General features: G+C 40.8%; 1 protein-coding gene across 1 annotated transcript in view; it reads right to left on the bottom strand.

The window, feature by feature from the left end:
- Window positions 1-27,001, bottom strand: part of PREX2 (phosphatidylinositol-3,4,5-trisphosphate dependent Rac exchange factor 2) — a gene marked incomplete in the record, with an annotated part of 298,948 nt that overhangs the window by 145,605 nt on the left and 126,342 nt on the right. Inside the window, 6 exon segments of the mRNA XM_034763054.1 lie at window positions 4,395-4,467; window positions 6,093-6,168; window positions 6,830-6,879; window positions 8,318-8,421; window positions 16,543-16,643; window positions 23,858-24,002. Coding sequence (XP_034618945.1) covers window positions 4,395-4,467; window positions 6,093-6,168; window positions 6,830-6,879; window positions 8,318-8,421; window positions 16,543-16,643; window positions 23,858-24,002 — 549 coding nt within the window.

The raw sequence follows: 27,001 nt of genomic DNA, 5'->3' as shown, positions 1-27,001 counted from the left end.
ATCACTAAGACCACTGTCAGCCAGATTCCTTGAGGCAGAATGTTCCATGGCATTGAACCTCAGTAGAATGAGGGTCACAAGAAGTGGCCCAGTTACAGCTGCTGCTGGGTGGCCCTGTGGGGATGTTGGTGGCTTAATAATCCTCCAGGCCTGAGTTCAAGTCCCATTGATCCTGACTTTACTATAGCACCTCCTGTTGGGAACTTGGGGGCACCCTGGTAGAATATATAAGCAGCCCTTGATGTAAAGCAAACAATCCCACAATGGGTGTTGTTCCTTACTTACTGTTTCAAGGTTGCCAGGGAGGGGCTTCTCCTTCATAACTGAATGGATTAGGGACAGGTGGTCCTGGGGAATGGTGGCATCCAGGAAATTATGGGGCCTGAGGATGTGTGGTGACTCAGTGTGGGGAATATTTGTGGTCAGGGAGGTAGTCCCTTTTTCCGGACAGGGCATCGGCTGCCTTGTTCTGGGCTCCTGGGTGATAGTAAAATTAAAGCATGTGAAGAACAGGGCCCATCAAACCAGTCTTTGGTTCAGCTCCTTACCCTTCTGAGATACTCCAAGTTTTTATGATCTGTATATATCTTCTCCAAAGGTGGCTTTGATTGATAGAGCCTTCTTATCTAAAATCTCATAATTTTGTTCTGCCGGTGTGAGTTTATGAGAGTAATAGGCACAAGGGAGCAGATGCTGTTGGGGGCCAGATCTTTGGGAAAGTATTGCCCCAATTGCAACATTAGGTGTGTCGGTCTCAACAACAAAGATCTGCATTCGACTGGGATGAATCATGATTGGAGCAATGGTGAAGGCCATCTTGAACTGGTTGAATGCCCATTGACCAGGTGAAGGGGGTATGTTTGCAGAGGAGCTTTTTCTATGGACTATCTGTAGAGCCCTCAGTAGATACAAAATTTGTATATGCATCTGATGATACACAAACATGGTCTGCAGATAGCCGCAGATATAAAGCGGATATCTGTAGATTTGCAGGGCTCTAGATATCTGATCTTAAAACCAAGGAATGAAGTGCCTACAAAAATTAGTGAACTCCTGGAAGCATTGAAGCTCCATGATGTTCCAAAGGGCTGCCCAGGTCCAAACAGCATCCATCTTTCTGGAGTCAATTCAGAAGCCCTTATTGAACAAGATGTATCTCAATAACTCCATGGAATGCTGCACTTCTCAAGATTTGCACATATGCCATGTCAGTGGAGCCAATCCAGAACTGACCAGACGCGTTGAGTGTGCTGCTCAGGGCTCTCTGAGAAAATAAATATATGGTCAAGATAGACTATTACTCCTGGATCTAGAATATCATGAAATATCTCATTTGCAAAGTGCTGGAATGCTGTTGAAAGACTGAATGGTATTACCAAATATTTGTAGTGGCTGTACTGGATTCGAAAGGCAATTTTTCACTCATTCCCTATATAGAGCCACACCAGGTTATAGGCTCCACGGAGGTCAAGCTTGGTAAACTCCTGGGCTGATGTTACAGAGTCCAACAATTCCAGAACAAGTAGGGGAGGGTACCAGTTTCTGATGGTTACCTGTTTAAGGGACCAGAACTCCACACATAAAAGCAGGGTCCCATATTTCTTCTCAACAAAAAGAACTCAGGCCCCAGCAGAGGAGGTGAAGGGATAGATAAATTCTCCTGGAGACAGGATCGCAAAGCGGTCAGCTCTGGCTCTGACATGGCATAGATGAAGCCAAAAGGTATCTTGGCTCCAGGTTCCTGCTCAATCGGACAATCATAGTCAAGCTGGAGTGGGAGAGCAGCCACGTTCTTTTTCTCAAAAACATCCAGGTAGTCATGGTACTTGGCAGATAGGGCAGGAGTTGGTTCTAATGGGGGTCCCTACTGCGCTACAGCCTCAGCCCATAGACTCCTCAGCAGCATCCTGAACTCAGGATGGAGGGGTCATCTTGGAGTCAAGACTCATCTGATGGTGCATTCAGGCAAAGTTGCTGACAGAATTCAGTGCGGAAAATGACTTTCTGCTCACACCAAAGGACATGCAGGTCATGACTGGCCATCCATGAGATGCTGAGAATTATGAGGAAGAAGTGTAGTGAGTGGATCACTCCAAACCAGAGGATCTCTCTATGGTCCTGGATAATGACTTCCAGGAGTACCGTTTCCAGTTTTACTGGGCCTTAGGACAGGAGTGAGCTATCTGTAGTTTCTAAAAGGTGGGGGGCCATTTTTTGTTGCAGCGGGATACCTAAGGCTTGTGCCATATCAGCGGCTATAAAACTATCCACAACCCCAGAGTCCACAAGCACCTACTAGGGGGTATTTTTAAGGTTTTCCCTGGGACATGCAGGCAAACCTGGAGTTGCAAGTGCTGGGCTCATCATGCCTTGGACATGCTTCAGTAAGACGTGGGGGCAGCTTGGGGATGAATATCCCTTGGTCCAACCAGGCTGGTCCCACTTACTGGGCCTGGGTTTGGTCATTTCCCTACTTTTTCTGTGCAAGAGCCCGTGATGGGCAGCTGGCGCGTGTGTCCAGATTCTCCACAGTAGAAACACAAGCCATGGCATCAATGGTAATCCCTCTCCTCAAGGTCACATGATGATGGGCTGCATCAATTTGCATAAGTTCTGGGACTGGCCACAGATGGGTACTGGGATACATCGTCTAGGTGGTGGTGCAGCCAACTTGCTCTCTTTATTTCACTCATGCAGCCTGTTGTCAATGATTTTGTAAGACTGATGAAGGCATCTAGATGAGTCAGGGTTTCCATGAGAGCTAGTTCATCCTTGATCTCTTCTATCAATTCCGATGCAGATTACATGAGCTAGGCAGCTTCATTCCATTCTGTATTGGAGATGAGTTGCCTAAAGTGGGTAGCTTTGGAGGCAACCGGTCCCTGCCCTTGCCATAGTTTTCATGGGGCTGCTTCCACCAAGTGAGCATGGTGGGGGTTGTCAAAAATAGAGAAGGCCTGGAGGAAGACATCCCAGTTCAATAGTGTTGGACTCTGTTGTTCCATTAGGAGTGAAGCCCACTCCAGCACCTCTCCCATCAGGAGACTAATTATGAATCCTACTTTAGCCTGGTCAATGCAATAGAAATGTAGGTGGAGCAGGAACAGCAGGCGCCATTGGACTGAGGAAAGCCCTACATTTTTACGGTCTCCATTGTAATGCTCTGGGATAGGGACTGTTGGACCAGAGTCTGGGTGCACTGTGGCACAGTGTTCTAGTCTCACAACCCAGTGGCTGCTCTCACAATAGCTGGTTCTTGGTGGTGTACTGTGTCACCTGGGCCTATAACAGTGTTTTCATCAAGTAGCTGGGGGGTCTGCACTCACAGGGTCTGATTCTCAGACGAGAGCTGCACCACCTGTGTCTGCAACATGAGAAGTTCCTCCTGCGGCTGTCAACCTGTCCAGGTGGTCTAGTGCCCATTGGGACATTCTAGGTAGGGGACAACCCACTGCCTCCATGTCCCACAGGGACAGCTTTCTACATGGGTTAGTGGCAGTCCAGGATCCTGGGCAAAAGGGAGGCAGGATTAGTAGCAGGAGATTGAGATACTGGAACTGAAGCCAGGGGTCAGAGCCAATATCAGGGTCCAAGAGTCAAACTGAGTGTCAAGCTGGAGTCAGAGTCAGGAGTTAAGCTGAGGGACAGAGACAGAGCCAGGAATCAGGCTGAGGGTCAATACCAGGAATCAGGATCTGTGTTGGGGTTTCAGGAGTCAATCAGGAGTCAGAATCCAAATCAGAGCTGAGATTACTACCTGGAGTTCAGGAACAGAGCAGCAGGGCAGTCATGGCAACTAGCTAGGGATCCACATTGTTGCCTGGACACTTCCCGATATGCCCCATGGGCTTATATAGAGACAAGGAGCCAATTTGGGATCACTAAAACCACGATCAGTCAGATTCCCCAAGGTGGAACTTCCCATGGCATTGAACCTCTGGATTGTGGATCACAGGGAGTGGCCAGGTTACAGTTGTTGCCAGGTGGCTGTGTGGGGATGTTGGTTGCCTGCTATCAAGTCCTACTGATCCTTATAGTCTTACTTTATATTTGAACAGCAAGATTAATTTTTACCACTGTCTAAGTGGTTATTAATAAATAATCCACCATAAATCCTTCAAAAAGATTGAAAAAAAGACTGAAAGCCTTACTCCACACTTGTATGTATTCTTCCCTACACTATTAAATTAATCTAAAATAATACAAGAAAAACCTAGTTAAACATCTTTTTTTTTAAATTTCCAGACAGCTCCCTCTTTTCAGGTACACACTGAAATGATTTACTGATTCCTTCGCCCTTTTCTAATCTCTTGGGGTGGTCCCTGTACCATTTGCGTGCTATGCAGAAGGAATTCAACAAACTGGGGCCCTTAGGTTGAGCAGAATTTACTTACCATGGTGCATAAACCCATTGTCACATAGTCCTACACCAAAGATCATTGCTTCTTCCCTGGTCCGACAATCCCCCTGTTAAACCGTAATAAACACTATGTAGTATAAGAGCATAAGAACGTAAGAATGGCCCTACTGGCTCAGACCAATGGTCCATCTAGCCCAGTATCCTGTTGTCTGACAGTGGCCAGTGCCAGATGCTTCAGAGGGAATGAACAGAACAGGGCAATTTATCAAGCAATCCATCCCGTCATTCACTCCCAGCTTCTGGAAGTCAGAGGTTTAGGGACACCCAGAGCATGGGGTTGAGTTCCTGACCATCTTATCTAATAACCATTGATGGACCTGACCTCCATGAACTTAGCTAACTCTTTTTTGAACCCAGTTATACTTTTGGCCTTCACAACATCCCCTGGCAATGAGTTCCACAGATTGACTGTGTGTGGTATGAAGAAGTACTTCTTCATGTTTATTTTACACTTGCTGTCTATTAATTTCATTAGGTAACTCCTGGTTCTTGTGTTATGTGAAGGGGTAACTAATACTTCCTTATTCACTTTTTCCACATCATTCATGGTTTTATAGACCTCTATCATATCCTCCCTTAGTCATATAAGAACATAAGAATGAACAATAATGAATAATAATTCAGAAAAATTGAACCTATTCTATCTTCATATCATGCACAGAAATCACACCGGAACAGTGGAGAGCTATGCACAAAGATCATGAGCAGATTATGCTCCTAGATAACACACGTTTTCCATCATCTCAGTGACGATTGCCCCCATCGTTATTAGCCACAACATTTTCTCATAAAATGGTGAATCTTTTTGTTAATATTACATTGTCTCTATACATTGAGTATTTATTGACAACCTTCAGAACTAAAGTTCATAAGAGATCCTCCGTTTTTTGTAACTTTTTCTGTTTCTAAAACTCATTTTCACAAATTATCTTCTTCATTCCATACATTGCCTACTTTAATTTCTATGCTCTTTCATCACCTTTGTGAACATATATGCTCAAATCTATATTTAAACCTACTCAAAGAACCATGTTAACTTTTATTTATAATCCACATAACTTTCTGTTCCCAGGTATCCAAGTACCCCAGTGTTGAAAAGGAAGGATTCTTAAATCCCCTCTGTCATGCTATTCCCAAAGAAAACATTTAATTCTTTTCACATTCTGCAGCCCCTCCATAACAGGAGAACATAATCATACTCCAGAAAAGCAGCAAGGTTAGGAAAATATTGGTACAACTTGATTCAACAAAGAAGTTTTTCCTATTTTCTTCCAATACAAACCACAACTTTGCTTAAAACAAACTGGTTGTAAACTGCTCCCTGCTGCTTCCTTTTGTCCATTCAGTCAGTAATTTGCAGCTTCACACACCATAAATTTTAACTATACGCATTATTAAACAAAATGCTAGCATTTTGAAAGCAGCAAGAAGCTAAGCAGCATGAAAAATTGAAAGATCAATGTGCAACACAGGAAGATCAGCAACTGACCATGGACAGCTGAATCTTGCTGTTTTACAGAATCAACAGGATATTTACATTAACTCTGTTCTAATAATTAGAACTTTAAAACAACATATTTTCATTTTCTTCTATGTGATAAATTACAACTTTCCATGTTAGGAAGTTAAATTCATAATGCAGAAAAGTAAATCAACCCCAGGATACACTTGCCTGTGCAATTAGCCAGTCTATCAGTTTGTTAGCCATGACTACAGATTTATATGTCCTCAGATGATAATCTTTATCCCTGTTAAAAAAAAACACAGAAGGGAAAAATCCTATGTTTTACACACAAATTGACACAAGCATGATCTATGTTGTTTTTTGAATAGTTTTCTGTACCTTAAAAATAGAACTTCAGAAGCTGCCCTGAGGTCTCAACTCCTTAGATGGAGCAAGCCAAAGCCTACAATGTAGATAGGAGTGGGGAGGAGGGCTGGACTTGTCCCTAGGTAGCCAACCATGTTCCCTGGGTGTAAGGATAGGCATCATGTTACAAGCATGGGAGTGATTCTCCAAGTGAGATATATAGTGCTAACATGAATGTGAGTGCACTACATATATGGTAAGCCTCTGAGCATGCCCAGTATGAACTAGATTCTTCCAAAACCCTGAGTAAACTGTCCTGACAAACCTGATTCCTGCTTTCTTAGTGAAAATGACACTTGGGGCACTGTCTATACAAAGCAGCCTGGGATAGTACACAGTACTTTTAAGTGCTAGGTTGGAATCCCATCCTGCTGCTACTCTGGGTTTTGGGAGCAATCTCTCTACAATTTCTTCGCCACTAACACACCGCCTGAAACACAGACTAGGATTTGGCTCTGTGTTTGTATATAGTAGCTACAGTATTCAAATGTCTACGTTTGTTCTAAATAAGTCACTAAGAACTTCCCCGCTGGACTCACCTTATCGCTGGAGTAAACAGACTGTGAAGACGACAGTACAATCTTACACCCTGTTAAAGATATAGATATGTTTAAATCCACATTTACACTGAAGCAAATACCACTCAGTACATATTCTGACAATACCTATCCATTCAAAATAATGCAAATAACTTGTATTTTAAAAAAGTAGAACAGAAAAAATGAACATTCATTTCATAGATATGCTTTCATGCAGTTATTTCTGAAGTGTAATAAGCCTCCAGATTACAAGACAAATAATATTTGCGACTAAATTATCATGGGCTTGTCTAATTAATCTTAGAAATCCGAGAGATATGTAAAGACGAGTTACATAACTTTAGCACAGCATTAAAAGATTTTTTTTAACATACATTAGTTTAAAAGAAATGTATATGTTAAACTTTCACAGCTAAGATGACTTTCTGTGCAAATGAGGATTCCAAACAAACTGAATTACTAAAGAGGAGAGAAGTGAAGTATATTTATGAATATGGCCAGAAAATCAAATTGAACATGACCCACTGTATCCACAAGCAAGCCAAATAAAAATTAGATATAAAACAGTTCAAAAGTTTTAAAACTTTTATTAAAGAGTCATATATATTTGGTTTCTAATGTTTTAATCACAAAATCCTCTTTAAAAGCATGTAACTATCCATATACAGATTTAACAAAACAACCTTAAGATTATGGCACATGGTACAGTGGCAAAACAAAAGACATGTAAAGTTTAGGCAGAAACTCTGCCATAGATTGCTGTGTCTGCTAAGTCTGCATTGAGGGATCCCCTTCACTTGAGACACTCTATATTAGGAAACATCTAATTGAAGAATCAGTGAAGTAGCTGTCCTAACTCAGTAGGCTGGAAGAAAACCTGAATGGTCCCAATTTTCCACTGGATCAGGACCACAGGATCACAAATTTAAAAACATCAACAGGACTAAAGATGACGCTGTTGCCTTTGTTTTATTCTTTCAATATATCCTTGGGTACAGTGTCAGGGTGGAGATCACGCAACCTGCATATTTCCATTAAAACATCAGGTGACTTTTGATAAGCCAATATACCCTTCACACACTAAAGGAATACCAAAAGCCACTCCGATACAAACAAAAAGAAATTCTGGTTTATACTCCCATACTCTTTTTCTTTTCACTGAATATAAGTGGACTGAAAAATATAGTAAACTACTGTTTCTACTCCAGTCATTCAAAAAGGTGGGCATTATATCCTTTATATGTTTATGTAACATAGTACCTCCTGGATAAAATCATTTTTAGAAACATATTTCTCAGTTTCTGTATTCAAAATATGGTTTGCAATAAGCCAAGAGCCAAAATCTGCCTACAGATATACATAATTAACTCTGATTCACATTAGACAGGTGTCCAGGGACATAGTTTTTCCTAACACAATGCATTTTGCTTGATTTTTAACTAGGACCTCTGTATCTGACCCATTTTTAATGATAAGAGCAGTTTATACCTTGGAAATCACATCCTGCATTTCACTTCTTGGATAGTATGTTCCATCATCATAACGGAACCTGTAGAGCATGTGTTCAGGTTTGAACTGGTGCTTATCTGTAACTAATAATTATCAAGTGTTAGCCAAAGAATTCCAGCTTTCTGCACAGGCAGGAGATTAATTAAGGCTACAAATACAGTAATTCCTTACAAGACAACCCCAAATACATTCAGTAATAAAGACATATCATGGATCTATAATTAAACATATGTTGCTATTATTTAAGATGGAAAAGATCTACTTGAGTAAGCAAATGTCAATATTTTTTAAATAGCAACAATACATAGAAAAACGAATTTTGTAAGTTGGGGCCAGATTGTTTCTAGCCCTTATGCTGATGCCTAGAGAGCGGGACAGGAATGTACGACGCCTTTCCTACTTGCATGACCCATAAAAAGTCAGGCAGAATGGCAGGCCCTGCACTCTTAGGAGCACAAGGGTTGCTCTGTCCTAACACCCCTCCCCGCCAAGGTTGTATAGCACCTCAAAGCAGGAGGAAGGCATAGGTGGGAGCTTGAACCATAGTTCTACTGTCACCCACCCACACTAGCCAGCAGAGCTGACCAGTTTTGTGCAGGGGAGTAAGTGACATCCCAAAAAGGAGCAGGTGCATAGTTTCCACACATCCAAGAGCTCCAGGAGGCAAGATTATGGGGTTTTTAAATAGTTTCATGCATGAGATATATGGAGTATTTACTGAAGTCTTTGCCTTGGCAATATTCCTATTACAGTTAACATCCTTGCAAAAGAGACCCACATCTTAAATTTGTAAACAATCAGAGCTAGATTGTTCCATTCAAAAGGAGAGATAGCCTAGTGCAGGGGTCGGCAACCTTTCAGAAGTGGTGTGCCGAGTCTTCATTTATTCACTCTAATTTAAGGTTTCGCGTGCCAGTAATACATTTTAACGTTTTTAGAAGGTCTCTTTCTATAAGTCTATATTATATAACTAAACTATTATTGTATGTAAAGTAAATAAGGTTTTTAAAATGTTTAAGAAGCGTCATTTAAAGTTAAATTAAAATGCAGAGCCCCCCGGATCGGTCGCCAGGACCCGGGCAGTGTGAGTGCCACTGAAAATCAGCTCACGTGCCACCTTTGGCATGCGTGCCATAGGTTGCCTACCCCTGGCCTAGTGCATACTAACCTGCAACTTGGGAAACCCAGGTTTAATTCTGTTTCCTATCACAGACTTCCTTATGACCTTGAGTTAGTCCAGGGGTAGGCAACCTATGGCACGCGTGCCAAAGGCGGCACGTGAGCTGATTTATAATCAGCAGGGATAATTGATCCAGCAAGACAGTTCGCTAACTGATAATAATGAGTCCTCTCAAATGTCAAAGACAATGCTTCTAGGTAGATTTAGCAAATGAATTTCTTCTTTGAGCAAGATTGGGGAAAACCAAGGAAAGAAAAATAACTTTTTCATTACCACAGAGTTTACATATCCACTAGGAAAACAATGTTCAGCACAGTGAGGGGTCTGCACTATAAAAATAATGCCAGCACACTGAAAATAAATGACCAGCATAGTGACTATCTGAGTCTAGCAAAACCCTGTTCAACATTTGTAATGCGCATAACAGCCAAACTCCCCCCCCCCCCCCCACCCCGTGAAAACAGATGGTTCATTCAACTTTATTTTAAGAATTCTATTTTCACTGAAACGCAGCTGGATCCACACACTAATGAAAGTAATATGTCTGGCTCAAACTTCCATGCTCAGATATAATACCCTTTCATTGTGAAATCACATAACATTCATTTAAGTCTGTGTTGAGGGAATCTATTAGTGTATTTTGGATAAAATTTAAAAGATCAGTAGAAGAATTTTTGGCATCAAAACCTTTCTACTGACAAAAGTTCTATGTGTGTAGTAAACATACTACAGTCTGACATTTTGAATGATTATTGAAGAAATAGTATAGATCATTCACATTAAAATGCAAAAAACTATATGAAGAGAGATGAATAACCTGGATTTGTCTCCTTCTATTCTACATGTGTTCAGAGTACTCATAACCCTGATCCTCACCTTTCTTTATCAGCCAAGGATATTGAAGAAGCAATAGTAAAGAACTGGGATGTCACCTGAAGCCCTCAGATTTCCTTGACCATTGTTAAATGGAAGATGAAGAAAAAAGCATTTCTGCATACTGCTGTTATTTGGATGTCCAGGAGCAGCAATTAATCCAAAAGGTCCCCAAGGCTTTGACAAGTAGTGCAAAAATAATTAGAGTAGCCGTGTACATTGCTAGCCATGTATACTCTTCAAACAAAATGGAAGCTTCCACAATGGCAAGAGTCCAGTTGACCCATGTAGCCTTGGTAGGCTCTGTATTGCAAAAGTGCCAGGGCTGAAGATTTGCCACCCTTTGAAAGGCCCAATGCAAAAATGACCCAGACAACATTTGCCAACTTTATTAAATCCACTCCTGCTTACTCACTCAGAAATTTGTGTCAAGGAGGACACACCCTGCAGAACTTTTCCAGACTGCAAACCCTAATTTATTTTACTCAGCCCAACTACCTAGCACCTCTTGTTGTGAGAAATCATCGTATTTCACAGAAAAGATCATCTGCAACTGGAATGGCCTCAAGAGCCACTAACAACGACAAAACAAAACTAGGGCTAGAAATAACATCCTCCTTCTAAGAATTTGGACCGTTCACAGTAGTACTAGTCATGGAGGCACTAATGGCAACCAAGGCCACCACCTGTTACTCTGTCCCCTACTCCTCCTGGATGGTGAAAAACAGCACAGAATATGTGGGACCCCTACTAATAACAGCCAACACCTCCTTTGCCAAGGGGAATCTATCCCTCACCCAAAAACATGCAATAGTCAGACCAATACTAAAGGAGCCATTGCTCAACAGAGGAGACACCACAAAGTATTGCCTAGTGTCAAACTTTTTAGAGAAGCTAGCTACCTATAGTCCACAATGCCATGTGTCAGCTACCAGTGTTCAGACACATTTGTGGCAAGGTATAGAGACTGCTCTTAAAGCTCTGGCAGAAGACTTGCTCCTATCCATAGTCATAGGAAGAACACCCATACTCAAACTAGAAGGAAAAGGGACACACTTCAAAGAATTTATTTCAGACTGGAAATAATAAGGTATACATTTTTAACTCTGAGAGTAATTAACCACTAGAACAAATTTACCAAGGATCTTGGTGGATTCTTCATCACTGACAATCAAGATTGGATGTTTTTCTAAAAGATATACTCTGGGAATTATTTTGGGGAAATTCTTTGGCCTGTGTAATACTAGATGATCACAATGGTCCCTTCTGGCCTTGGAATCAATGAATCTATGAACTTGCCTTCTCAGTATCATCTGGGGATGATTCATTCCCTCCTACAGTTAGAGGTGCTAACATCTGATCACTGTGGAGTGGTTTGTATACAGCAGTGAAGTGGTCAACCACTTCCAACCTAACCAGCAGGTTTTCCCTAAATCTAGCTAACTACTACTTTTGATTTAGTTGAGGACTTGGTCTGAAAGTTTCTCCTCCTGTATCCATGTACTGTGTCCCTGCATTCAAGAGATGCCCAGCTGGTAGAGTGGGACTTGGGCACAAAACCCTGCATTGCTACACATGATAGAGATTGTGAGAAGACAGCCTCATAAAGGCAGGTCCAGGTGAAAACTGAGTGGAATCCCACCTGGATTTCAGCCTATCCCAGGTTCAGGAAATCCCTATGATGTAGCACAAGTGGGTTCTAGTTGTGCTGCAGGTCCAACAAACAGTCATACAGTACACTCACAACGGCTGGTCTGGTCATGCTGTGGTTCTGCCAGGACTTGCTTCTCAGCCTTCTGCTGCTTGAGGCACTGCTCACCATGATGGGGGGCAGCCAGGCCAACCCTGAGTGGCTCTGTGACCCTGTGTGTCAGGTCGCAACTCCACTCACTCAATTTTGAGCTCCCTAGGTATTTTAGCGGTTGGGAGCAGGGAGCCAGGCCAGGACTTTGATGGAGAAGTCAGTCAAAATTCAAAGATCTTATTGGATAGCACTTCAGAGGGCTGGACTCATCAATTAGATGTCACAATGTTGATGACATCATCTGTCTTGGATGTTCTATCAGGGCCAGTCCCTGCCCCTTAGGTGACAATGTCAGGCTGGGCAATGGATAGAGACAGAGAGGCATAGCAGATAAATGGGGATTACCATTAAAGCATATGGCCTCCCACAAGGTAAGTACAGCGAGAGCATCTTGAAGGGACTTAAAAGGGGCTAGTAGAGATGACCATCAGTTCTCCTGGGCTCACTCTCTCTTTCTTTGTGTAGAGGAAAGAAAAGGCTCGAGGACCGCCCTGATCCCAAATTGATCAATGGGCCATTATCAGAGATAATGCAGAATTCTGATCTGGATTTAGATTTCTAACACCCCAAAAGGACAGACTGTTGGTTCTGGAGTTTTGATTCAGCTCTTTATTGACATGGAGCTAATGAATTTTTATAGGCAAACCCAGGTTCAGATTCAAAATCCCTGTTAAATTCAGGAGTGATGGGGTCCGTGTCTCTGGTGAGTGAGGCGTGGAACTCAAGAGAAAATAGGTGATGTGGGGACTGAATAAACCTAGAAAATTGGAAAAAGACAGACCTTGGGTGGAGGGTCCCTTGTTCCATTTACCCTCACATTCAGGGGTCATTTTTTCATATCTCAAATGTCTTGGCCCAAAATTTTTCTGAAAAGAATAAAACTGTGGCCCATGTGAGTGTTTCTGGTCCCACTGCCCATGACTTTATGACATCCCTCTAAAGGGAACAGGAAATAACTGCTGTAAAGGAACTAATAAGGACTCAGTTCTACTTGGAGTTGATGGGGATGACTAGAATATTGGTCTGGGGAGAAATCAGCTGAAATGCAGCAATGTCCTCAGGCAGGAGCAATTTTAAGAGGGTGCTACAATGGCAACGGTAGCCTTGGGATATCCCACTGGGAAAGATACCATTGCCATCTCTCCCATCCAGGGCTCAGAATGGTGAAGGGACAAGCACAGTCAATACTCCAGAAGAGCTTAGTACTTTTATTAAAATAATGTATTTTTCTACATTTCTATCTGTGCATAAGCATCCTGTGTGTGCTTGTTTGTGTGTATATGTACACAGAGACAGAGAGATAGAGAGATCAGAGCCCCTCAGCCAAGCCCAACAGACCTGACAGGGACACAGCGCAGCGAATGTGTTTTGCTCTGACACCACAATGCAAAGATCAGATGGAATTTTATTGCTTGTCTCTCTTGTTTTATTTAGTTCATGAGCTCTTCAGGGCAGTGACATTTCAGATTTATGTTGCATAGGCACCAACCTCACTAAAGGCACTATCCCCAGGATTTATATTAACTCAACCACTGTCCTGCATCCTTGCCTTTAGTGCCTGGAAAAGCCATCGCACCCTCCCTTCCCCATCACATCCCTTCCTTGTAGGCCATGGTGACAACAGGAAGCTCTTAATTGCCCTCACCATGTTGAGATTTTGCAGTTCAGCATTGAAACAATGACTCTTATCAAATCTCATAATTCAGGGCTTCAAATGGTCAGCTGCAGGGATCAGGAAGGATTTTTTCTCCTTCTGAAACACAATTGGCCAGATCCCGATTTTATGGGTTTTATTGCCTTCCTCTGAAACAGCAGGTACTGTTCACAGCTGGAGGCAGCACAGCAGACGAGGTGGACTGATGCTCTGAGGTGATTCAGGTAATCTTTGTTCCCAGATGCTTGGCTGGCTGGTTCTTGCTCACATGCTCAGGGTCAAACTGGTTGCCAGATTTGGGGATTTTTTGCCCAGGTCAGATTAGCAGAGACTTTGGGGGTTTCCTGCTTTCCTCCGCAGCACTGAGCAGGATCACTTGTAAGGATCATCTGGACATATCCATCTTACTCAGTTCCCTGCCATTTCAGGGCCTTCAGGCATTGGTGGCCCCTCAGTCTCTCCTGTTCATCTTCCACGGCACACAACAGGTATTTGGCTTGATTTGGTCCAATAAAAATCCATGTGGAGAGATTCAGAAGTAAGTTGTCTGTTATCTCCCATTCCCCTCTGTTCTTCATGTCCTCCCACCTAACCAAGCTTTCTGTGCCTTACTCCATTGCATTTAATTCTCTTCCTCTTTCTCCACCACTCTGCCTGGATGCCAGCAGGGGGCAGTGGTGGAAGGCATTGAGACCACAGGAAAGACAGTCTTCCTGCTCTCAATTCTCATGTTGGTGACACTGCAGCCTCTCACTACCAGGAGGAACAATTACAGGAAAATCCTATTTAGTCCTTGCACCCCAGGGCAGGAGCATGTTCCATTGCTCTGTGGGGACAGTGCATGCACAGTCTGGTTGGCTGTGGTGGAACTGAGCATACTCAGACTATGTGCAAAGTGAGCATGTGCAAATTGATTTTTCAGAGGGTTATAACTTGGCCAAATTTGGGTGGTTTTTCACAGGGATGGCAAAAAGCACATCCCTAACCCAAAGGCCACACCTCTGCCAAATTTCAACTCCCTACTCCAAAGCAGTGAGGTGATAGAGCTTCCCTATGAAATAGCTGTAAAAACGTTTTTAACATAGGCAAAACAATGTATTTTTCCCTAACCTCCACCTGCGACATGGCTGAAACATTTTTGCTAAAATTTTCCAAAAATTGAAAAATTGGCTTGAGGAAGACACCCAACATGAACAATATCAGCCTGAACAGTTAGGGTTTGGAAAAGTTATAAGCAATTGAAATCAAGGTCTTATAATGGAAACTGTTAGGCAACTTTACCTATAGTTACAACTATAACACTTGGCAAGCAATCAGGTAAGGCCTGATCCAACTCTCATTATATTTATTCTGAGTTGGATTGGATCGGATAAAACCTATACTGCTGAAATATGGGCACTATAAGTACTTAGATGGGTTTAATCTGGAGAAATGTCACTTCCATGTTTGAAGGGGGAAAAAAATATTTTCAGGAATATGTAATAGTCGTCTGTCCCCTTTAAGTCAGAGGGAGAGGAAGAGTGGGGCCTGTGCCAGTCAACCCTGTTCCAAGGTATGGCAATTTTAAGAATCAATGTTCCACTGTGGGCTTGTCTACGTGCAGAAGTAAGTGCCCAGTAAGTTAGGGTGTGAATTTAAAGAACACTAGCTAATCCGCACTAACTCCCCTTGTGGACACTCTTACTGTGCACTTAAGAGTGCACTCAGGCAGGTTAGCTTAGTAGACTTCCAAAGTGTATTATGCTAATGAGTACAAAGCCACTCTTCATAGCCACACAGGGAGTTTGTGCAAAGTAGCTAGTGGGTACCAGGTACTGCAGGCTTTTTCTCTACGTAGACTAGCCCTGAGGATCAACAGGCCAAGTTGAGAATGAAGTATAGGTGCCAGAGTCAAGTGACAGCCTCCTGACCATTACAAAGGCAGTGTTGCCAACTTGCATGGTTTTCTGAGAGTAGGGGGTTCTTAAAACCCTTAACTGCTGCAATTGTGTTATTACCTCAGCTTTCAATTTCTAAGAAACCTCTAGCCCTCATTGCTGCAGAGAAGAAACCTGAAAACATGAACTCTAGTCTCCAACAACAGAAGGCAAATAAAAAGAACTCTACATTTATTGCTTTTCTTTAATCTCATGACTTTTTGGTGCCTGACTACAATTTTTGAATGCTTTGTGTTGGTAATATACAAAGGACTAATCTTGGCACAGGTGGGGGAGAGCCTAGAGTGAGGTGAGACCTGCAGGGAGGTCCCCTAAGGTAGAATCAGAACCTTGGTGGACTGGAGAAACCTGCCAGAAGTGAGAAAAAGGCCCAGAAAGGAGATCTACAGATATCTTCTTCCAAGAGTGAAGACGTTTTAACCCAGAATTGAGGTCAGAAATACCCAAGGAAAAAGACTCTCCAGGGAGGCCAGGTTGGTACCTAGGAAGAGGCCCTGAGAAGGAAAGAAAGCAAGTTTGGCTTTGAATTATGGGGCAGATACCCTAGTTGTTTAGGGTTCACAGAGGTAGGAACCCTTAGTAGAAGGTAGGACTGGGTCCCCCCATGCTACTACCCTGTGAAGGACTTCACCCTTCGACGTTAAGTACTGACAAACCAGTTTTGTGTTAATCAGAAAAGAATGTTCAAAATAACAACAAATACAAACATAAATAACCTTGAAAATATGTACATATGTTGAAATAAAATATATTTACCATGGTGGATAATGCCATTCTCTAACAACGCTTGGCCAAGATGAACACCTTCTTCAGATTTGTGTATTTCTCCAGTTTCCAGTAACCAGGACACAAACTCACTAGGTTAAAAAACAAAACAAAACCACACACATACAAAACAATTCCAATATTTTTAAGGCTTTAACTCTAGAAAGCAATACTGTACAATATTCCACACACTATTCATTTAGCAGACTGCAATGAGCAGTATTCATACTGACATAACACTCTTCAACATATTCTGCATAACAGAATTATTTCCAACATATTCTCATTTTCCACTTGTATTTGTTATACGCAGAGCTGGTAGTCACTCCTATTAAGGTTGAGGGATACTTCCCATTATAAGACCGTGTTTTCAGTTATAACTTTGCCAAACTTTAACTGTCAGGCTGAAATTTTCCATGCTGGGTGTCTGCCACAAGATGCGTTTTTCTAGAAAATTTCAGCCAAAACAGGTCAGCTGCTTCTGACAACAAGATTAGAGGAAAAATACATTGTCTTGCCCATGGTGTTTTTTTTCTGAGACCCTTTAAATGTCTCTCGTCTTTAGAGCAGGGACTTGAAATTTGGCAGAGGTCCTTTGTGTGATGGATGTGTTTTTTGACATCTCTGGGAAAATCCACCCAAATTTGACCAAGTTATAAGTATATAAATATCTCAGTTTGTATATGCCCAGTAGAGACTTGCTCAGTGACAATGGAAGTTTTAGCTGCAACACTCTATCATGCTCCAGCCTTGGATGCAGGGGTCAGAGCAGGACTCTCTCTGCAATTGCAGCTCTGGGCTCTGTAGGCCATGGTGGGGCTGGGGCATCAGAATTGAGAGACTGAAGATTCTCTCTCCTGGGTTCTTAGTGACCATCCTGCTGAGCCGGCGCAGTGTGGATGAGGAAATTTCCTAAATCAAATGCAAAGGGGACAAGATAGATTGGGAAAAAGAGTCTGGGAGTGGGAGTGAGATCCTGGAGGCTGGTGGGGAGAGGTTGGGACTGGCTGGACAAGGAAATGGGACTCAGAACCAGTGGAGCAGGGGAAAGGAGGTGATGGGAGGGAGACATCTGTAGGAAAGCAGATGAGAAGGCCCAGGAGCTACTGTGGACCAGAAACATGGGCAGGGGCAGAGTAAGCAACTGGACATGAGAGGGGAGGGGAGAGACAGATCAGTTAAGAATCTGGGTGCGGGAGGAGACAAGAAATCAGGGCTGGGAACAGATAAGCAAGGAGACTAGGACTGGGATGAGAAGCCTGAGGAGTGGATACTGGACTAGCAAGGTAAAAGGAATAGGACTAGGATGAGAAGCCAGGGTGGAGAAGACACATGATTGGGATGGATACAGGCCAAAAGAGTCTGTGCCCACAAGAGCACATTCCCCTGCAGAAACTGGAATGGAACCGAAGTCTGCTGAGTCTCATCATTCCTTTGCTGTCAGCAAATATCTGTGAAATCCACTGGCAAAGTATATGTCTTATCTTTCTCTAGTTATCTGGAGGATGTCAACTTACTATCATTATCAGTCACTCCATTAGGTCAAGTGGCAGAAGTCTATGTGGTAAACTTAACGTTTCCAACCCTGCTGATATTGAATGTGGGTGTCAATGTGATGCCACATGATGGAATACATGTTTTATTAGTTACCTAGGAAATTACACACCCACAAAATACTATATTAAAAGAGGATTACTGAGATTGCAAAGTCAAGCACTCAAAATTTAGGAAGTGACAGAATTAAGGTTGCCCATGTAACTTTAATTCACCGCCTTTGTGTGTCTGGATTATAATACAGGCTTTTAATATGTAGTAATTCTTCCACTCTACTCTGCGCTGGTTAGGCCTCAACTGGAGTATTGTGTCCAGTTCTGGGCACTGCATTTCAAGAAAGATGTGGAGAAATTGGAGAGGGTCCAGAGAAGAGCAACAAGAATGATTAAAGGTCTTGAGAACATGACCTATGAAGGAAGGCTGAAAGAATTGGGTTTGTTTAGTTTGGAAAAGAGAAGACTTAGAGGGGACATGATAGCAGTTTTCAGGTATCTAAAAGGGTGTCACATAAGGAGGAGGGAGAAAACTTGTTCACCTTAGCCTCTAAGGATAGAACAAGAAGCAATGGGCTTAAACTGCAGCAAGGGAGGTTTAGGTTGGACATTAGGAAAAAGTTCCTAACAGTCAGGGTGGTTAAACACTGGAATAAACTGCCTAGGGAGGTTGTGGAATCTCCATCTCTGGAGATATTTAAGAGTAGCTTAGATAAATGTCTATCAGGGATGGTCTAGACAGTATTTGGTCCTGCCATGGGGACAGGGGACTGGACTCGATGACTTCTCAAGGTCCCTTCCAGTCCTAGAATCTATGAATACGTAATCACATACTATTTCTAACATAGGACCCCTAACTTATTCAGTTCACAGCATGGCCTGCTCTGGGGATCAATCAGGGCTGTATGTGAAGGAGTCTCTCGTCTGTAGGATTGTTGTGATAATTGCGTCTAATTGTGAGCTCAACCGTGAAAAGTGATGGTAAGTTTATAAAAGGTGACAATAACCTATAACAACAAATGTTAAAGGGGGAAAAGTATGAAAAGTGAGACAGAAAGACTGAACTAGTCCAGAATGAAAAGGCCTACTAATATACACCTCTACCTCGATATAATGCTGTCCCCGGGAGCCAAAAAATCTTACCGCGTTATAGGTGAAACCACGTTATATCGAACTTGCTTTGATCCACCGGAATGCACAGCCCTACCCCCCCGGAGCACTGCTTTATATCCGAATTCGTGTTATATCGGTCGCGTTATATTGGGGTAGAGGTGTAATTCGAGGACTGTGTAAAGATTATGCTTGGTAAAAGAGAAAACTGTGGAATGAGAAATCAATGAACCAAAATTAGTGAGTTGGAATTAAGACCTAATTGATGAATAAAATAATGAGGGGATTGACTATTCCACCCCTCACTCCCCTTTTTCGGTCCCTAAAGAAAGAGACTTTGAGAGAAAATATGGCTACTGGAGCAAGCTTCATCATCAAGGCTGCGAGCCCACATTCTCCTGGGACCCCGGGGGCCTTCATCATTCTGATCCTGAGGGATGTCCAGACCAGACTGGGTGAGAGGGACACAGATGACACTTCCAAATCCACCAGCTCTAACTGAATCCCAAACGCCGCCTGGGATGTGAGATTTTGTTCGCCACCTTAGTGTCCTTTTGTTTCCCTATCTTATTTCTTCTCTTTCCTTTCTCTCTCTTTCTTCTTCTTTCTAATAAGAGTCTAGTTTAGCCAGCCAAGACTCTATATTTTGCAACACTGCTGTAAACCTGTGACTTGAAAGTGCCAGCTAAAAGCAATGCCCTAAACACCCCAATTCTGGTACAAGTTTGCCAGGTCTCCAAGAGGCTGATAACACTGTGTGTGGGCCTGTGTTTTTCCAGCACTGAAGCTGCAAGTGAAAGTCAACATCAGAAACAGAAGCAGCATTTTCTACTTTTGCTATTCTTTTCTTTCCTTTTGTGTGTGTATTTGCCTTGTTTTGTCTTCTGGGAAATGGGATCGGACTTTAACAACAAGAGCAACAGCAGCAGCTTCAGCCCATCTCAACTAAATTCTTCTCTCCCCCTCCCCCCCCCAAAAAGGACAGTTATTAACATCTTTAATACCATTTAAGAGACTGTTAAAGAAGGGGTTCTTTTTCTTCTAAAGACTCTCTGGAGCTCTAGAAAGAAAGGGAATAAGGGCTGCTGTTAGACTGAAAGCCTTACTTAATATTTTAGATTTCAAATGCTTTAAATGTTTTTCCTTCTCTTCTGTATCTTTAAAAAAGGGATTTTTAATGGTGTGTTTACCAAACTGCAAACCTTGTTTAACACTGTTTAATGCTGGACAGGGACTGGGTTATGTTAGCACTTTTAACTCTTTGGATCCATATACTCCATTTCAATTAATATAAGAGGACCTCTGCCCCATTTGTGCAAGAAACTGGAAAGTATGTAGTGAATGAGGCAGGGATTGCAAGAAGAGAAAGAATTGTTTCATGGTTTAGACTGTTAGATGCAGCCCTGGAGAATTGGATTCTATCCCTGCCTCTGCCACAGACTTCTAGTGTGATGCTAGTAAATTCACTTAACCCAAACTTTTCATAGGTGATCACTAGTTGTATGTTCCTAATTTTCTGTGTGCCCAACTTGAGACCCCAGGTTCTGAGCTGTAGACAGGGCCGGCTCCAGGCACCAGGCCACCAAGCATGTGCTTTGGTCAGCACTTGGAGGGGGGCGGCGCGGCGCTCCGGCCCGAGAGCGGGACCGCGACTGGGCTCTCCGCCCTCCCCCCGGCGCTCTGGCCAATTCCTCACAAGTCAATGGGAGTTGTGCTTTGAACATAAAGTGCTATATAATGCCAAGTATTCTGAAAACTCAGGTCTCAGTTGTCCTAAATTGGGCACCCAGAACTAGCAGAAACTTTTGACTTTAATTATCTCTCTATACCTCAGTTCTCCATCTCTAAAATGGGGATAGTAGCTCCCCCTCACCTTACAGGGGTATTGTGAAACTAAATTAGTTCATGTTTGCAAAGTACACAGAGATACTATTGTGATGATCATAAAAAAAGCACAGGAGAAAATTAATAATTCTGTCTTCACTGCAGGGTTTGAATAGTGTGCAGTAAATAATGCCTGGAACCACACACTGAAGAACAAGGAGAAAATAAAATAGTGTTTAACTGCTCATTAAATGAACACTGTCCATCCTGTGCAATGATTGAGGCAAGGGTTCTGGGGATAAAATATGTAACGTATGTAATCGTGTCATTGTATCATAATTCTTACGCACAAGGGAAGAGTTAGTTAAGATTGCCTGGGAAACTAATTCTAGCATTTCCTAACTTTTGAGTGCTTGACTTTACAACCTTAATAATCTTTTTTAAATGTATTTTTGTGTCTAATATATTATTTACTTAGTTGGCACATATATCAAACACACTTGCATACACACAACATATATGGTGAAGATATCCAGGTGATAAGTTGCACCAACCTTACAATAAATAAAATTCACAATTTACCATACATCTTTGGCTACCTCACCTGCACACTGCCCATTAATCCATCTCTTGTGGGACTGCTTCTAATTTTCTAAACCTCTGAACAATCTCCATGTCTTTTTTAAACCTACATCCTAGACAAATTCCCCAAATATGGAATTTTCTCCCAACATTACATTGACCCCTTGCAGAGGACAGGCAATACTGATTACTAGTCCAGTGAAAGGTTTAAGGTCCCATACTTGATCACCTCGCACAGCTAGAAATAAGAACTTTATACCGCTGGAAAGTTAGGAAAGGGCAACTCATGTCCACCCTGGAACCCATCACTTGCTTCTATCCAAAAAGGATCCTGATATCAGACCTTCAAGAAAAGCTATTTTCAGTCAGTTTTAGAATTTTTTATGGCTTCATATGTCCCTGTACAATTGGTTTCATGGTAACCTGGTTTTACTGGTGGAGGGATGCAAATAGCATCAAAATGTTTTACAATGCGGTATTTCTAAAATAGTTTTCCTGTAACCTTAAAACATGGTGTGATGGTATAAAACGTGGTATAAAAAGTTCATCAGCACTTGTTTGGGATCATCTGCATAGCTCACGTATGTTGTCGCCACTTCTGATTAAAGCTACTATCCCAATCTTATCAATAGAAACTTTCTATCAGACCGTCATGTTCTCTCTCTCCCTCTTTCTGTATATATAGTATGGAGGTGTTGATACTGCTCTGTACTTCAGATTGAACTGCAATTTGCACTTAATGCAAGACTAAAATCCCTGTTTCACACACTAATAATTGAGTCTAATCTCCACATTTGGCATATAACTGCACAAGTTATAGTTCTAAAATATTATTCCTTGTTGAAGCCTAAACCCTGTCATGTACTGGTCTACTCTACCACTTTAGTAAATCATGTATTTTAAAAAAATGTTATTCTCCTATTTTTATTATACCACAAAACTAACTTTGATGTCCTTCACCATTGACTGTTTTCCATCATGCAACAAATAAAAATGGGCACGAGCTATTAACATCAGCCTGCTGGTAGCTTTTAAGATGCAGACAGTTAATTGCTATACTAAATAGGAATTTAAACCAGAGTTTCCTTGGGTGTGTTTCTTTATAACAGTAAGTAACAGCATCAATAAGAACAAACATTTTAGGTACATTACTGCAACAATAGTGCATATTTAATGGTTTTTCAAAACAGACAAATGATATTCTCAATCATAGCAAGTAATATAGTGATATTGAAACCTCTCTATCAAATAAATAAGGATGAATAATTTTCCTGGTCCTAAATATATGGCCCTAAACAATCTTAGACTGTGCACCCAAAATTTAAGGGCCCACAATTAGAGGCCAGTTTTGAATATTTTGGACCAAGTGATTTACATCAAAGAGCATTATGTTCTTATTCCATGCCAACTACATTATGAATCAGGAGTGAAATGCTAGCCTCATTGACGTCAATTGGAGTTTTGCCACTGATTTCAACTGGAGCCAGGATTTCACCCATATGCTTTAATTTTGGTTATTACACTCACTAGCTGAGTGACTTTGGTAAAGTCATTTATCATCTCCAAGCTTTCGTCTTCTCTTCTGTAAAATAGGGGCAATGTTAAATACTTACATCACTAAGTACTTGTGTGGAAGCACTAAGTGATGTCTGTAAATGTTTCATAAGTGCTAATCTTTCTTAGGATTAGTGGAGGATGAAGGCTGGAACAGAACTTTGCATCATGGGCTTATTATACCATCTGCGTCATATGGCATTCTTAAGAGGATCACCTCAAACAGGAGTGGACTTTCTAAGGTCCTTAAAACCAACATGCAGGGCTCCTAATAAACAAACAATAAGTTCTTGAAAGGCATAAGACTGACAGCTAAAACAATTTTGAGGTTCTGAGGACAAGCCATTCTGAAATTATAATAAATCAAATAAGTTAGGAAAATGTTCCAAGTTCAAAAAGTGACACCACTTCATCTGATATACACTTATACACATTGGAGGTATAAGTGTATATCAGATGAAGTGGTGTCACTTTTACATCTATCTTCCAGAAATGTTCTACCTTGGAATAAAATTATACCTGTGAAATTTCAGGCAGATTGATTTAAATTTTGGTTAATTTAGGGAATGGAAGAAAATTGGGCCTATAATAGGAAGTTTCTTTCAACCTTAATTATAGATAATACTATACAAGATTTAAAACATGTTTCTAGCTGCTTAAAATCCAAATGATAAAAATGCATACCATACCTTCCCAGAAAACATTTGGGGAAAGTAGTTAGTTTTCTTTTCCTGTCTTTGATTAGGTTCCCTTGTTTGCACATCATTTTGTAGAGTTTCTCTCCCTGCTCAGAGATCATCACCCAAGTGTCTTGTTCCATACCCAATTTTAAACCTGCCAACAAAATCCAAAACGCTTTTGTATTTATAAAACATTTCCCAGCTATCACCATTATCTTTCAAATTTTAGATATAAGTAACAAATATAAAAAATAAATATTTAAGTGTATAAAAGCAGAGTCATAACTGGACACATTAAATTATCTTTATTAGTACATAGATGCTAATATTAATATGAATAACAAATCCCCGTAAAAGTAAACAATAAAATATTCCAAAAATATCTGAGAATATATTAGAATGTTATTTATAAACTCCCTACAGTGAATTGACAATCAATGAAAGTTCCTGAGAGCATATATTTATTCTCTCTTACATTGATATCACAGTAGGAAATATTAGTGTTGTGCTTTTCATTGGTTTCAAATGGGGGGGAAGGAGTATTTTCCCCTCCCCCATGTTTGAGAAAAGCTTTTTCCATTTTTCAACTTTTATTGTGTTATAAAAAAATAATTTGTATTTATGCTTTATCTTATATAATATTATATATATAAGATATTATATTATATAATTTGTACTTATGCTTGTACTACTGTTTTACCTTTTTAAAGCTCTGCACAAAGACTAATTAATCCTCACACGTACCCTTCACTGTAGAAAGGCAAGTTTAGTTCATCCTATTCTACAAATGGAAATTAGTGTTTGAATTTTTATTCACTTCGCAGTTTTTACAAAAAAAATATACATGCTTTTCAGTTTGTTAACTTTTTCCTCATTTTTTTGTGTTTTTCTTATGCGACTATTATTACTTCTTTTGAGTAAAAGATAGCCTTATTGTTGTTCAGAACATATTTTCCTTGAACTACATGATGTATTGACCACCCATGAAGACCTGTGCCCCAGAAAGTATTGGAAATCACAGCTAAGTTTCTTTCTCTATAAATGGTTCTGAACTCTGCAAAAATTGTACAATGTGGAATTTTTGGTATGTATTTTATAGAAACATACTCTCAATTTATCTGAGTTTTTTCAGATTTTATCAGTTTTAAAAACTGGAAATCTTCTGTATGAGTAGTAGGTTATTTTTTTTAATCTGCAATATAAACAAAACAAAGATAATAGTGGCATTAGTTGGAAAAAAGCTGATAAAATATAGCATTTAACATCGATACAGAAATGTTTCTCACTAAACATTCACCTGATGCTGATAATCCAGACAAATGGATTAACCAATACAAGTATGTTCACTCCTGGGGAAAAACAACTTAACCAGTATACTGCCCTTAGAATATATGGGTCAAATGGCATCCTGATGCATTACACTCACATCACTTGCCTTCATTTTTTAAAATAAAGGAGTAAATGCACAACATCATAAATATTGTATGAGAATATGCTCCTATTAAGTTAATAAAGACAGTTTAAATGTATCTTCCTGCATTCCCTAGGTGATTGCATAAAAGCCAACAAACTGTATTACAATCCTTTTTATATAAAATCTCCTTATACAGTTGGAGTTTCCATTACACCAGAAACATAGTGATATAAAATGGTCCTGGTCCATAGCTCAAGTTAGAAGATTAATAGCTACAATAAACCCAATACTTCAGCTATAGCATTCTTTTCCATTTTGCTCAGTAGCATTTAGCTTGATTTCAGGAACCAATATAGGTTGAATTTCTCTCAATATCTTTCACAAAGCTGGTTTTGATTTAGCATTTCAGCTTATTTATTTGGGAAAGATTGCCATAGCAAGAAAAAGGTGTCTTTTTTGTTTAGATAAGGAGTTGAAAGGGATCCACATCCCAGGAGATCAACATTCTCTGTGTTCAGTTTCTTTCTCCTCCTAGTTGGTCCAAGTCTTTTTCCTATAATCATTATCTGTACTATAAGAGTTTCTCCACAGGTCAATTTCATGTTGGATTTCCTGGTTGTGTGTCAATTAGTTCCTTCTGCAAAGGAAAGCATTTCCTCATAACCTCCTTATCTGGGCAAAACTTCTAAGGAAGTCAATGGGAGCATTGCCTAAGTAAGGCATTTAAGAAGCCAGGCTTATTCTAAATTGAGCTGTTAGACAACACACTGATAGACTGGAGTTATAGCAGTTCAATAGCACAACTTGTGATGGAAAGATAAAGCAACCAGGTCTCTTTCATTATTGGATTTAGAATTGTAACAAGTTGCTTAAAGGTAAAAGTAAAAGAGCTTGAAAAAGTTTAGCTACAATCCATGACGTTTACATCCTACAGTTACATCCTAGAGTTCTAGAGTATAGAAAAGCATATACTACAATTTTTCAAATTATGACTACTATGATCCTAATTAAATGAATTGTGTCTCTCCCCTTTTTGATTTTTAGAAAGTTATGTGCGTGCAAACTTCATCTGAATTGCACAAACATCAAACAGAAAAATTTGGTTTCATGTCTAATTAAGTAAACATAGAATTAAAGCATCTTTTTATTCGTGGTGAATGGGAAATTGTTTACAGTTACTTTTAGCGTATTTGAATTCTGTAAAGATGTTTGTTTGGTTCATGAGTCATCCGACATCCTGCTTGTAATTAAGTTGATGCATCCTGCCACATAAGAGGTGTTTATACAGATGTTTTGGAAATTGTCTGGGTAGGAGGAGATAGAGCAAGTTTATGAGTTGTCAGAAGATAAACATTTAAGGAACAGATTGTTAGATTCTGTGCTGGGACCCAATATGACTGTTGCCCCAGTCTCTCTTTATCTCTTCATCTGCCATTCCATCCCCTTCCCCTTTCTCTTTCTATTTACTTCCTCCTTATATCGTAGTTATATCTTCAGTGGCAAAAGTACTGCTATTAACCATTAGTTGAGAGAAACTGAAGACATGACAATATGGGCCCACATTGTAAAGTTCCATTCTGAAATCCAAAGTTCTGGAGTGTTCAAATCTTGCGTTTTCATTTCATAGAATCATAGAATCTCAGGGTTTGAAGGGACCTCAGGAGGTCATCTAGTCCAACCTAGGGTTACCATATTTCAGCGAGCAAAAAAGAGGACGGGAGGAGCCCCGCCCTAGCCCC

Source organism: Trachemys scripta, chromosome 2 (genome assembly GCF_013100865.1).
Source record: "Trachemys scripta elegans isolate TJP31775 chromosome 2, CAS_Tse_1.0, whole genome shotgun sequence".
Taxonomy (NCBI): domain Eukaryota; kingdom Metazoa; phylum Chordata; order Testudines; family Emydidae; genus Trachemys; species Trachemys scripta.
Note: the sequence above shows the minus strand (reverse complement) of the source record. Positions and strands in the feature narration are given on the sequence as shown.